At 39.3% G+C, this 14,208-nt stretch overlaps 1 protein-coding gene across 1 annotated transcript in view; it reads left to right on the top strand.

Moving 5' to 3' along the window:
• LOC116573597 (zinc finger protein 33A-like) overlaps nucleotides 1-14,208 on the top strand; it is a 73,245-nt gene that overhangs the window by 14,837 nt on the left and 44,200 nt on the right. The window contains 2 exon segments of the mRNA XM_032313762.1: nucleotides 6,800-8,871; nucleotides 8,874-9,049. Coding sequence (XP_032169653.1) covers nucleotides 6,800-8,871; nucleotides 8,874-9,049 — 2,248 coding nt within the window.

Below are 14,208 nucleotides of genomic sequence, written 5' to 3' on the forward strand. Positions count from 1 at the left end.
TTACTGAGACACTAGAACTTAATTATTCTAATTACTAATAAGAAATGGTAATTATGTAATATAACAGGGTTGCTAATTATTGGTACGGTGGCAATTACACAGCATAAAAATGTATCAAATTAACAGATTGTACACTGAAAATTTATGCAGTTATATGTCAAATATAAATTTGAAAGGTGGCACTAAAATCATATACTTATGTGTATTAAAGCCCTGTAGTGGTAAAAATTATTCTAGAATTTCTTAGAGAATTTTAGAATCTTAGAATTTCTTCTTAGAAAGAGTTTTAGGGAAAACCTTAAGGAGATCACCATCAAAGCAGAATTTGAGGGGCTCCTGGGTGGCTCAGTGGGTTAAAGCCTCTGCCTTCGGCTCAGGTCATGATCTCAGGGTCCTGGGATCAAGTCCCACATCTGGTTCTCTGCTCAGTGGGGAGCCTGCTTCCTCCTCTCACTCCGCCTGCCTCTCTACCTACTTGTGATCTCTCTCTTTCTGTCAAATAAATAAATAAAATCTTTTTTTGAGGATCCTGCCTCTTCACAGCAGGGATAATAGCAGCTATTAAGCCAATGAGGAGGAATGTGTTTGGTATTTCTTGGGAAATAGCAAAAATAGTCACAGTGGCCAAGGGGAATGTTTGATGGGAAGTGGTGCAGGAAATGGTATCAGGCAGCTATGGTCCAAAAAGATGAATATCATAAGTGTTACTGAAGTTTTTAATTTTATTCTTACTAGTGTATTTTGGGAAACAAACAATGTCTGATTTATGTTTATAAGATCTTTCTCACCTCTGTAGAGAAAATGTTGGAAAGAACGTAAGCACTTAAGAGAGTTCACTAGTGGAACCTTTTAAGTTTTCCTGAAGGGTGATTATGGTCATTTAGTCAAAATTAGAGAGGAATGGAGATAATGAGAAGAGGCTGGATTTTCTCTGTATTTGGAATAACTGAAGAACTAACATTTGTATTGGGGCGCCTGGGTGGCTCAGTTGGTTAAGTGTTTGCCTTTGGCTCAAGTCATGATCCCAGGGTCCTGGGATCAAGCCCTGCTTTGGGCTCCCTGTTAAGTGGGGAGTCTGCTTCTTACCCTTATTCTCCCTCTGCCTCTCTCCCCCTGCTTATGTTCTCTCTGTCTCTGTCTCAAATAAATAAAAAACATCTTTAGAAAGAAAAAAAAAGAACTAAAAAGGGAAGAGATGATGGCACTTGAAGTATTTAAAGGAATAATGATGAAAACTTTCCAAATTTGACAAAAAAGATATTCATACCATTGGCATGTCATGATTAAATTTCTGAAACCAAAAGAGAAAAAATTATGAGCGAAGAGAGAAACCACTCATTTCCTTTGGAAATGATAGTGAATTTGTCATCTGAAACCATGGAGGCTAGAAGGCAATAATACATTTTTTCCCCAAGTACTGAAAGAAAAGAACTTTCAAACAAAACAGAACTGTGGCTTGTGAAAATACATTCATGAAAGAAAGATAACTGAAGGTATCCTACAAAGAAAAAAAAAGAGAAAATGTTGTTAGCAAACTTACCTCTTAAAAATGGCTAGAGGAAGTTCTTTAAATAGAAAGGAAATAACACAAGAAACCGTGGAACTTCAAAAAAGAAAGAACATTGGAAGTGGCAAAAAATAAGGGTAACTATAATGGAGTTTCCATCTAAGGAGTTTCTGAAATCATATTTGATTGTTTTTTTTTGTTTTTTTTTTTAAGATTTTTTAATTTATTTATTTGACAGAGAGAAATCACAAGTAGATGGAGAGGCAGGCAGAGAGAGAGAGAGAGGGAAGCAGGCTCCCTGCCGAGCAGAGAGCCCGATGCGGGACTCGATCCCAGAACTCTGAGATCATGACCTGAGCCGAAGGCAGTGGCTTAACCCACTGAGCCACCCAGGCGCCCTCATATTTGATTGTTGAAGCAAAATTTAGAATACTATGATTTGATGCTCTGCATGTGGAGGATGTGATATATTTTCAAAATAGAATATAGGAATTTAATTGGAATTAAAGTGTTATATTTCCTTGAAGTGGTAAAATGTTGTTCCAGGAAGACTGTAATAAATTATATATGTACATTTTACCTAGAAATGGATTTGGAATACTTAGAACAACCACTAAAAAAACAACACAAGGTGGTAAACTTAGAAATACTGTAAGTAAATGAAGACAGAATCTTTAAGAAGATGTTCAAGTAACCAATAAGAAAGTCAATTATGAACAGATGAATGAGAAACTGAGAAAACAATAGAAAAATAAAACAGCAGACTTAAACGTTGACATAGCAATGTCTACTGTAAATGTAAATGTAAAAAGCAATACCGTAAATTGGTGTCCAAACACACCAATTCAGGGCGCCTGAGTGGCTCAGTTGGTTAAGCGACTGCCTTTGGCTCAGGTCGTGATCCCGGAGTACTGGGATGGAGTCCCACATCGGATTCCCGGCTCCATAGGGAGTCTGCTTCTCCCTCTGACCTTCTCCTCTCAAATAAATAAATAAAAATCTTTTAAAAAAAAATTTAAAAACACACTAATTCAGGTACAGACTGGCAGACTGGATAAAACAAAAAACAAAAGGCAGAAATATGTTATCTACAAAGAAATTCATTTCAAATACAACATAGTGAGGTTGATGGGAAATAGAAAAAGATACACTGGGGTACCTGGGTGGCTCAGTCATTAAGCGTCTGCCTTCAGCTCAGGTCATAATCCCAGGATCCTGGGATCCAGCCCTGCATCAGGCTCCTTGTTTGGCGGGAAGCCTGCTTCTCCCTCTCTCACTCCCCCTGCTTGTGTTCCCTCTCTCTGTGTCTTTCCTTGTCAAATTAATAAATAAAATCTTTTTTAAAAATGAGAAAGAAAAAGATACACTATTCAAACATTAATGAAAAAAAAAACAAGACTGACTCCATTAATATCAGATAAAGTAGTCTTGAGAGCAAAGGAAATTATTGTAGAAAAAGCAGTATTCTAACAAAAAAGACCGTGATCCAAAATGTGACCCCACCAAACAACAGAAAGAACCTCACAGTACACAAATCAAAACTGATTGAGCTGAAAGGAGAAATAAACAAATTTTTAATTATATTTGGGGAATTCAGCACCTTACTCTCAGCAATTGGTAAAACTTTCAGACAGCAGATATAAATTAATGGCAGATGTAGAAGAACTGAATGGTACCATCAACCAGTGGGATTGAATGAACATTTGTAGATAGTACCTAAAAGCAGCAGGATATGCATTCTTCTCATGTGCCTGTGGAGCATCAGTAAGATACAACATATCCTAGGCCATAAACAAACTTTAGTAAATTTAGCAGAACCAAAATTGTGCTATGTTCTCTTAGCACAAGGAAATCAAACTGCGAATCAGTAATAGAAAGGCAGTAGAGGGCACCTGGGTGGCTCAGTGGGTTAAAGCCTCTGCCTTCGGCTCGGGGCATGATCCCAGGGTCCTGGGATAGAGCCTGGATTCAGACTCTCTGCTCAGCGGGGAGCCTGCTTCCCTTCCTCTCTCTCTCTGCCTACTTGTGATCTCTATCTGTCAAATAAATAAATAAAATCTTTTTAAAAAAGGCAATAGAAAAAGACCTAAACACTTCAGGATTAAACAAGACACATGTAAGTAAAGCATGAATGAAAGACAGCCCAGAGGAAAATTTTAAAATAACATACAGAAATGTCAGGTATCAGTCTCACTGGAGTTCCCTATGTGTGATGAGTTGTATTTCTCTTGATACTTAAGTTTTCTTTTTATGATTTTTTAAATATTTTTACTATGATGCATCTTGGCATGGATCTCTGTTTATCTCACATGGAGTTTATCTTCTTGAATTGACATATCACTCTCTTAAATTTGCAGGATTTTGCCCTCATTTTGTTGAATGATTTTTCTCCTCTCACTCTTCCTTCTGTTCTTTTGATATTCCCATTACGAATATGTTGGTGCAGGTAGCACTGTCTTTCATTTGTTTGCGGCTTTCTTCGGTTTTATTCATTCTTACTTCTTTTGTGTAAATGATATCTATTGATGTATCTTCAAGTTTACTAATTCGTCTTCTATAAGCTTGAATCAACGAATTTATAATTCCTCTCTAACGAATTTACAATGCAGGTATTATACTTTTCAAATTGAGAATTTTTGTTTCATTCTTTTCAGTTTGTTGATGTTCTCTATGTGATGAGGGTGCCATCATCACCTTCCTATACTTCCTTGGACATGGTTGCCTTTTGGGCGTGTTTGTAAACGCTGCTTTGAGAAGTGCTAAGTCCGATATCTGGACTCTTTCAAGGGCAGTTATTTGCGAAATTTTCCTTTTTGTCTTGTGAATCACAAGACAAATCTTTTTTCTTTCTTTCTTTCTTTTTTTTTTTTTTTGACAAAAGGGATATTTTAGATATTTTGTACCTAGCCTTATACTGATTCCTTCTTTCTCTGAAAGGGCCTGTTGTTATTTTTCCTTGCTTATTTATTTTTTTAATGACTGGATTGGATTATTTGAAGTCGTTTCCTTCCACAGTGTACATCTCTAATGACTTTTGTCAGAGGGCTCTGCCTTCGGGGTGCCCAGTGTTACTAGGATTGACAGATAAGTTTTTCAAAGTGTTAGAAAGGAAAACCTGATGGAACTTGAATGAGAAAAAGATGCACAGTTACAGTCTGTTTCAACATCTCTCTCCGGATAAATAGAAGAACACTGAGTAAACAAATTGACTTAATTGACATTTATATAATATACCCCACCCCCACACACAAATAAACCGTGGAATACACATTCTTTTCAGGAACACATGAATGTAAACCAAGGTAGATTGCATTCTAAGATCTAAAACAAATCTCAATTAATTTAAAAGGAGTCAAGTCATATAAAATATTTTTTTTTACCAGAGTAGAGTTAAATCTAGCCGAATTAAAAATCAGTAACAGAAAGAGCTGTAAAATTCCTAAGTAGTTAGAAACTTAATGGCACACTTTTGCATAACTTGATGGTTCAGAGAAGAATTTGAAGGGTAAATTAGAAACTCTTTTGAGGGACGCCTGGGTGGCTCAGTTGGTTGGACGACTGCCTTCGGCCCAGGTCATGATCCCAGAGTCCCGGGATCAAGTCCCGCATCAGGCTCCCAGCTCCATGGGGAGTCTGCTTTGCTCTCTGACCTTCTCCTTGCTCATGCTCTCTCTCACTGTCTCTCTCTCAAATAAATAAAATCTTTAAAAAAAAAAAAAAAAAAAAAAAGAAACTCTTTTGAGCTGAATGTTCATGAAAACAGAATTTGTGGGAAATCAACATATAGGAAATTTTTATATTGGAAATGAAGTATGTATATAGTATTTCATTGATTTCATTATTTTCCATATGATCTTTATTCCTTACTTCTCTTACTACTTTTGGGTTTATTCCTTATTTCTCTTATTGCTTTTGGGTTTAATTTTCTCTAATCTAGGGTTTTTCCTCTATAGAGACTATAATCCTACATATATGCATATAATTTTATTTTAAAATTTTTATTTATTTTGCAGACTACCTTCTTTAGCCGGGGCCTTCTTTGTGATCCATTTCTTCTTTCTTTAGTTTTATTGTCATTTTTTCTGCTCTGTCATCATGCCTTTTTCAGTGCTATTTATTAAAATTCCAGTGAAGTCTCTTTTCTCTTTGGGCTCTCTGTCAGTCTGCCTGGACTACTACAACAAAACACCACAGACTGGGTGACTTAAATAACAGAAATTTGTTTTCTCACACTTATGGAGTTTGTAAAGCCAAGGTGAAGGTGCCAGCAGGGTTGGTTTCTGGTGAGCCCTATCTCTTCAGCTTGCAGACAGCACCCTCTTGCTGTAGCCTCACATTGTCTTTTTTTTCCTTTTTTTTTTTTTTTTTTTTTTGTGCACATGGTGGGAGCAAGGAAGTTGGTGTCTCTTCAACTTCTAATAAGGATGCTCTTCCTATCAGATTAGCCCTACACCCTGATGACCTAATTCAACCTTAATTGCCTCCTTAAAGGCACTGTCTCCAGATACAGTCACATTGGGAATTAGGGCTGCAGCATATGAATTTGGGAGAGGGACAGTTCAGTTCATATCTGGCTTCTTGTAACTTAAGTCTATTCCAAGATCACATTGTCCTTTTTACAATATTATTCCTCACCTAGATCACTAAGCGTTGTGTCCTTAGTTCCCATATACTCTTGGAGTTCCCAGTGGTCTGAATAGTCATGTATCAGAACTGAGATGTCATCTCAGTATTGCCCCACTCATAGTGAGACTTTCCCTTTCTGGGAATGATTCTATTTACATTTAATCATCTCTGAGTTCCCTGTCTCTTCTTTATGTGTGGTTGCTACAGTATGTAGCTGACTCTTTCAATGGATGTGGGCTCATTATCAGTTTCTTCTGTATTTAAATGTTTCTTTCCTTAGTGGTGATTTGAATTTCGTAGTACTTTGTATCTCCTAGTTATGCCAAAGTCGTGGGTTGTTGTAGGTAATTTTATTTGCTCTCCTTATATTGATATTTTAACCAGTGCTGTTAATTTTTAGACATCGGAATGCAGATGCACACGTTGTAATAGCCAGTTTCTGCTCCCTTTTTGCACTGTGCCAGGTTTTGTTTCGTGTTTTCATTTCTGTTTTTTCATATCAATCTCAAGAATAGAAAAAAAACATACGTGCTTAAAATTATTTTCTTCTCTGGAGACTAAAAAAGAAATCCAAGTCAGCTATAATATAGGGCATTTGTATATATATTGCATTCCATTAAAAATGTGTTAATATTTCTATGTAAGGTTAATTTTTCTTATTTTTAGATATCTGGAAAACTGATCACAAGAAAGAAAGAAGCCACAAAAACCAGCCTAAACATGTGTGGGAAGTTGCATTCATCAATAATAAAACACTAACTAAAGAACAAGGTAATGTAGTAGAAAAACCACTTAACTTGGACACAAAGTCTTTTCCTTCCAGAAGAACTCTCTGTCAGTGGAACTCATGTGGAGTGAATTTCAGCTGTATTTCAGAATTGTTTATCGATAAGAAAAACTATTTAGGAAAAAAGACTGATGAATTTAATGCTTGTGGAAAATTGCTACTCAGTATTAAACATGAGAAAACTCATACTAGAGAGAAAAGTGAATTTTTTAAAAATGGGAAAACGTTGAGTCATGATGAGGACTCTATTCATCCTGAGAAGATTCAAATGTTAGAGCAAAATTTTGATTATAATATTTATCAAGAAACCGTCCTTGAAAAGGCAATATTTAGTACATACAAGAGAGAGATTGCAGAAGGTAATGATTGTGAATGTAATGAATATGGGAGAACCTTCTTTGATAACTCCTTCTTAATCCATCGGATAAATCCCTCAGAGGAAAATCACTGTGGATTTAGTGGTTGTGGAAAATCCTTATGTGTAAAGTCTACCCTTTTGAAACATCATGGGGCACATATGAAACACTATGAATGTAATCAAAGTGGGAATAATTTCAGGAGGAATTTATGCCTTTCACAACTTCAGAAACCTCATAAAGGAGAAAAACACTTTGAATGTAATGAATGTGGGAAAGCGTTTTGGGAGAAATCCCACCTCACTCGACATCAGAGGATACACACGGGAGAGAAACGCTTTCAGTGTAATGAATGTGGAAAAACTTTTTGGGAGAAGTCAAACCTCACTAAACATCAGAGGTCACACACAGGAGAGAAACCCTATGTGTGCAGTGAATGCGGGAAAGCCTTCAGCCACAAGTCAGCCCTCACGTTACACCAGAGAACACATACAGGTGAGAAACCCTATCAGTGTAATGCATGTGGGAAAACTTTTTATCAGAAGTCAGACCTCACTAAACACCAGAGAACACACACAGGACTGAAACCTTATGAATGCTATGAATGCGGGAAATCCTTCTGTATGAATTCACACCTTACAGTGCATCAGAGAACTCATACAGGTGAAAAACCCTTTGAATGTCCTGACTGTGGGAAATCTTTCTGCCAGAAGTCACATCTTACACAACATCAGAGAACTCACATAGGGGATAAACCCTACGAATGTAATGCATGTGGGAAAACATTCTACCACAAGTCAGTTCTCACCCGGCATCAGATAATTCATACAGGGTTGAAACCTTATGAATGTTTTGAATGTGGGAAAACCTTCTGCTTGAAGTCTGATCTCATAGTACATCAGAGAACTCACACAGGGGAGAAGCCTTTTGCATGTCCTGAATGTGGGAAATTCTTCAGCCATAAGTCTACTCTCTCTCAACATTATAGGACACATACAGGGGAGAAACCCTTTGAATGTCATGAGTGTGGGAAAATCTTCTATAATAAATCATACCTAACTAAACATAATAGAACACACACAGGGGAGAAACCCTATGAATGTAATGAATGTGGGAAAACCTTCTGTCAGAAGTCTCAGCTCACACAGCACCAGAGAATTCACATAGGTGAGAAACCTTATGAGTGTAATGAATGTGGAAAGGCTTTCTGTCATAAGTCCGCCTTAATTGTCCACCTGAGAACTCATACAGAAGAAAAGCCCTATAAATGTAATGAATGTGGGAAATCTTTCTGTGTGAAGTCAGGACTTATTTTACATCACAGAAAACACACAGGGGAGAAACCCTATGAATGTAACGAATGTGGGAAATCCTTCAGTCACAAATCATCCCTCACAGTACATCACAGGGCTCACACAGGAGAGAAATCTTGTCAGTGTAATGAATGTGGGAAAATTTTTTACCGCAAGTCAGACCTTGCTAAACATCAGAGATCACACACAGGGGAGAAGCCCTATGAATGTAACACATGTGGAAAAACCTTCTCTCAGAAGTCAAACCTCATTGTACATCAGAGAACACACACAGGAGAAAAATATTAACAATTGAAGTGGATGTTAGGAGTGTCAAGCTGCACTTCAGCAGCCATTATACAAGAATTCACATTGGCAGAAGCTCTGTTGACATCCTGAATGTTCGGGAACCTTCTTCCACACAAACTGGCCTTATTTTACTCCAAAGTAGACTGCAACAAATGCAGGACAGTCTTGTTAAGTAACATTCCATTGAATATCACCAAGGAAATACTGGTATGAAACATTACAGATTTTTTTATTTTGTAAAAGTATCTTTGTTTGCTTTTTTAGCAAAAATACAAACTAGGTTATGTCAGAATTTATATTAAAGAGAAATCTTTCAATTTGAGGTATATAGCTTGAAGATTATTTTTAGAAGTAGTACAACATTAGAAGTTGAGTTTTGGGTTTTGATGCCGTATTTATCTTTAGGAAACATAAGAAATTGTAATTTATAGAAGTATATTGTGCCATGTAAAGCTTTAAAAACAAGCAAACAAAAAAAAAGTAAAATGAAAAAATAGACTTAAAAGAAGTTGGAGTCGTACATAGAATTCTCACGTGCCCTCCAGCAAGCTTCCTCTGTTGCTGTCTTCCACAGCCATGGTATATTGTCAGGCACAGGGAGTTGATGGTACCACAGTACTAAGTCACATACAGTCCTTATCCCCACTTCAGTTTTTACATGCAGTTTGTGTGTACGTGTAGTTCCGTGAAATTTTATCACTTAATAGTTTGAGTAACCATCAACATAGCTTACAAAATCGAAATGGAATCTGGAGTTTCTGTTGCATTAGGATTACAAAGGATTCACGATTTCATCACGAGAAGTTTCCTCGTGTTAATCATACTGCAGCCCTCATTCTGACAATCATGTGAATATGAAGCTTTTTAAAAGCAGAAATAAACTGAGTAATTAGGGCCACAGCCTTTAATCCTTATGTGAAGTGTCCCTCAAGTGTGCAGGATTTGCTCATCCACATACAGTACCTTATATAAACTATATGTGCTTCATCTGCATCATGCATCTTAATCTGGTTGTGAACACAGAACAGACACTCCTAATTTGGCAGTTGTTACCATATCAGGCACATTGCCCATGTGTGTAAGGGCTGAGCAGTTTGTAAAAGGAGGCCCACAGAGCTCACGTGTAACCCTTTAGAATGTATAAATCAAAATAGCAAAGTGGCAAATAGAATGTATTCAGTACAGAGGGATATCTAGTTCCTAGTCTCATTTTCCCCATTCATTCATGGTTCATGTCAAACCAGGAGGTGCCTCGAATGTACATATGTGAGTCCTCTAGTTTTCAGCCCAAATTTTATACAAACCCTCTGCAAGTAGCTGCCCTCTAAGGCTGAGGCCGGTGTAGCTAGAGACAGATCTGAGCCCTTGGAGATTTTTGGCTCTGTGAGAAGGTGGGTTGAGACTGGAGCGGGTGGCGCTGGAGTGGGGCATTTATTGACTAACAGGGTATAAAGGTGGTATGATAAATTACACCATCAGTGAGATTACACAAACAAGGTTACAGAAACAAATGATCTTAACTTGCACAAAGAGTCTAAGCTTACATCTTAGGAAACTAGGAAAAGGAGCTGATTAAATCCAGCATAAACAAAACAAAAGAAATAATACTTCAAGCAGAAGTCAGTAGAACCAAAAGTTAGTTATTTGAAATGGTCAATGAAATTTATAAACATCTTTGCTAAATTAACTAAGAAAAAGAGAAGATACAAGGTGCTGACAAGAGAATGAGGGAAAGCCATAACAACTGATTCCATAGACATTAAAAGGATAATAATATGGACTGCTCTCTGTCCACATATTTCACAACCTAGATGAAATGAAATAGACCAGTTCCTTGAAAGACACAATCTGCCCAAACTCACAGATCTAACTAGGCATAAAGCTGTTAAAGAAATTGAGTTAATATTTGATCTTCCAAATCAGAGAGTGTCAGGCCCAAATTGTGTTCATTAGTGAATTCTACCAAACACTTCAGGAAGAAGTGATACCATTTCTCTACAATTTCTTCCAAAAAGTAAAAGCAGAAGTACTTCTTACCTCCTTCCGTGAGGCCAGCATTGCTGTAGTACCAAAACGAGGTGGACATTACAAGAAAAGGAAACTGCAGACAGAAGTCTATGTCTTGGAACATAGATGCAGAAATCCTCAACAAGTCATTAGCAAATTGAATCCAACAGTATACATTTTCACACCATGACCGAGTGGGGTTTATTCCAGGTATGTAGTCCTGGTTCAACATTTGATAATCAGTTCATGTAACCCATCACATCAACAGGCAAAAGAAGAAATTACCATATGATCATACCAATAGGTGCAGAAAAGCATTTCACAAAATCTTAACCCACATTCACAATAAGAAATCTCAGCATACTAGGAATACAGGGAATTTCTTTAACTCGGTAAGACACGTCTGCAACAGCCCTATAGCTAACATTGTACTTAATGGTAAGAATAGATGCTTTCCCGGTAAGATAAGGAGGAAGGGGGCCCCTTTGACCTCTCTTTTTCAGCCTCCTTCTGGAAGTCTTTGCTAACACAGTATGACAAAGAAAATAAACTTGGATTTGGAAGGAAGAGATAATAAAACTGCCTATATTCACACATGACATGATTCTGTAGATAGAAAATTCCAAGGAGTCAACAATAGAATACCTAGACACTGGTAAGCAATTATAACAAGGTTACAAGGTACAGTGATTGAATGGTAAAAAGAAATGAGCTCTCAGGAACAGAAGACATGGAGGAAACTTACTTACATGTTGCCAAATGAAGAGAGCCAATCTGAAAGGCTTTACACTTTGGTTTCCATCTATAGTGCATTCTGATAACAGCAGAAGCATGTGGAGACAGTAAAAAGATGAGAGATAGCCAGGGGTTCGGGGCAAGGCAGGGAAGGTTGAATAGGTGGATTGTAGAGGATTTTTAAGACAGTGAAACAATTCTGTAGGATATTTTAATAGTAGATACATGTCATTTATTTGTCAAAGCCCAAAAGTGTAAAACACAAAGGGTAAACTGTGGACTTCAGTTAGTAATAATGTATCAATATTGGCTCATTAGTTGTAACAAATGTACCACACTAATGCAAAATTGGAATAAGGGGACTGTAGCAGTGGGTAAAAGTGAAGGAGGTATATAGGAACTCTGTACTTTCTGCTCAAGAATTTTTTTGTAACTCTAAAAGTACTCTAAAAAATAAAGTGTATTAAACAACCCTGCCTGCATGTAGCAGTGTAGATGAATCTGTGAAGCTGCTTTCTTCTATACTTAAAAAATTAAGAACTCACATTATTCAGGGCAGGAGCCTTCCCTCTTTCCTCTGCTACTCCTTCCCCTGCTGCCATTGTGTACACATCTGATGCCCGATGGTTTTGAGGTGCACATTTATGGTATCCTGTGGCTCAGTTGGTGATAAGAAAAGAGATCCCTTCCAAATCGCCAGAGAAAGTAGCTCAAATGCTCTTCTGATGCAAAACCTTTAGCCAGTGAACCTGAGGTCTGCTCAGCACTGCTGTTTTATCACTACTCCAAGGGTCTAGCCTTGGAATTATGGAGCTTAATGGCTTTGACCCGGGCTATGGACAAATGACCTTACTCTTTGTGAACCCTGACCCCCGGGAGATTGACTGGCATTCCCTGGAGGAAGCAACAACTGCCAAAGAGGCCGACTGCTAGGCTCTGGTGCTTTGCTTTCTTTTTTGTTCTTTTTTTTTTTTTAAGATTTTATTTATTTATTTGACAGACAGAGATCACAAGTAGGCAGAGAGGCAGGCAGAGAGAGAGAGAGAGAAAGAGGGAAGCAGGCTTCCTGCGGAGCAGAGAGCCCGATGCGGGGCTCGATCCCAGGACCCTGAGATCATGACCCGAGCCGAAGGCAGCAGCCCAAACCACTGAGCCACCCAGGCGCCCCTGGTGCTTTGCTTTCTGACCACCCAGGTCCGTGCTACAGGTGACGAAAATAGAAACCTGTGACTTTACATGGCTAGAAATCCAAAATACTCTGAGGGAATTTGTACAGAGAGAAAAGAGAGAGAGAAGATGATGGGCATGGTAGAAAAAAAGAGACAACCATAGAGAAGATGATCCATCAACCACTGAGTAATGGGCCAAGCACACTCCTGCTGCTCCAGTCTTCTCCCTGTGCCTGTGTTGGAAAGAAATTCTCATCCTCTTGTTTAGAGGGGAAAACACTCATTCTGTGCCTCAGCAAAGGGGATTATTCGAATGCGACTTAAGCCCAGGATCTTTAATCTGTAAGAAGCGACTATTACCATGGAGCAGACCCATGGCCTTGAAGATCCTGACTGGAGGATCTCTGGGGAAGGAAATTTGTAAATTTGATCAGAATAAAGAAAAACACCCTGAGGTCTATCTAGTGACAACAAAAAGGAAAGATGCAGCAAGAAAGAATGAGGGGGCGCTTGGGTCGCTCAGTGGGTTAAAGCCTCTGCTTCAGACACAGGTCATGATCCCAGGATCCTGGGATCGAGCCCCACGTCAGGCTCCCTGCTCAGCAGGGGTCCTGCTTCCCCTGCCCCCCTCTGCCTACCTCTCTACTTGTGATCTCTCTCTGTCAAATAAATAAATCTTAAAAAAAAAGAAAGAAAGAGGGGGAGGAGTCAAGATGGCGGAGAAGTAGCAGGCTGAGACTACTTCAGCTAGCCGGAGATCAGCTAGATAGCTTATCTAAAGATTGCAAACACCTGAAAATCCATCGGCAGATCGAAGAGAAGAAGAACAGCAATTCTGGAAACAGAAAAACAGCCACTTTCTGAAAGGTAGGACCGGCGGAGAAGTGAATCCAAAGCGACGGGAAGATAGACCCTGGGGGGAGGGGCCGGCTCCCAGCAAGCGGCGGAGCAACGGCGCACAAAATCAGGACTTTTAAAAGTCTGTTCCGCTGAGGGACATCGCTCCAGAGGCTACCCGGGGCAAAGCCCACACGAGGTCAGCGTGGCCTCGGGTCCCGCAGGGTCACAGAAGGATCGGGGGTGTCTGAGTGTCGCAGAGCTTGCGGGTATTGGAACGGGAAAGCCGGCTACAGAGACAGAGCCGACAGTAAGCTCACAGCTCGGTGTTACCTTGAACCGGTCGCAGGCTCGGTGAGCTCGGAGCGCGGCCGGAGGTCGGGCAGACGGGAGTAACTGGGCGCTGTTCTCTGAGGGCGCACTGAGGAGTGCGGCCCTGGGCTCTTGGCTCCTCCGGGCCGGAGACCAGGAGGCCGCCATTTGTATTCCCGTCCTCCGGAACTCTACGGAAAGCGCTCAGGGAACAAAAGCTCCTGAAAGCAAACCCGAGCGGATTACTCACCCTGGCCCCGGGTAAGGGCGG

This window comes from Mustela erminea, chromosome 14, assembly GCF_009829155.1.
Source record: "Mustela erminea isolate mMusErm1 chromosome 14, mMusErm1.Pri, whole genome shotgun sequence".
Classification (NCBI taxonomy): domain Eukaryota; kingdom Metazoa; phylum Chordata; class Mammalia; order Carnivora; family Mustelidae; genus Mustela; species Mustela erminea.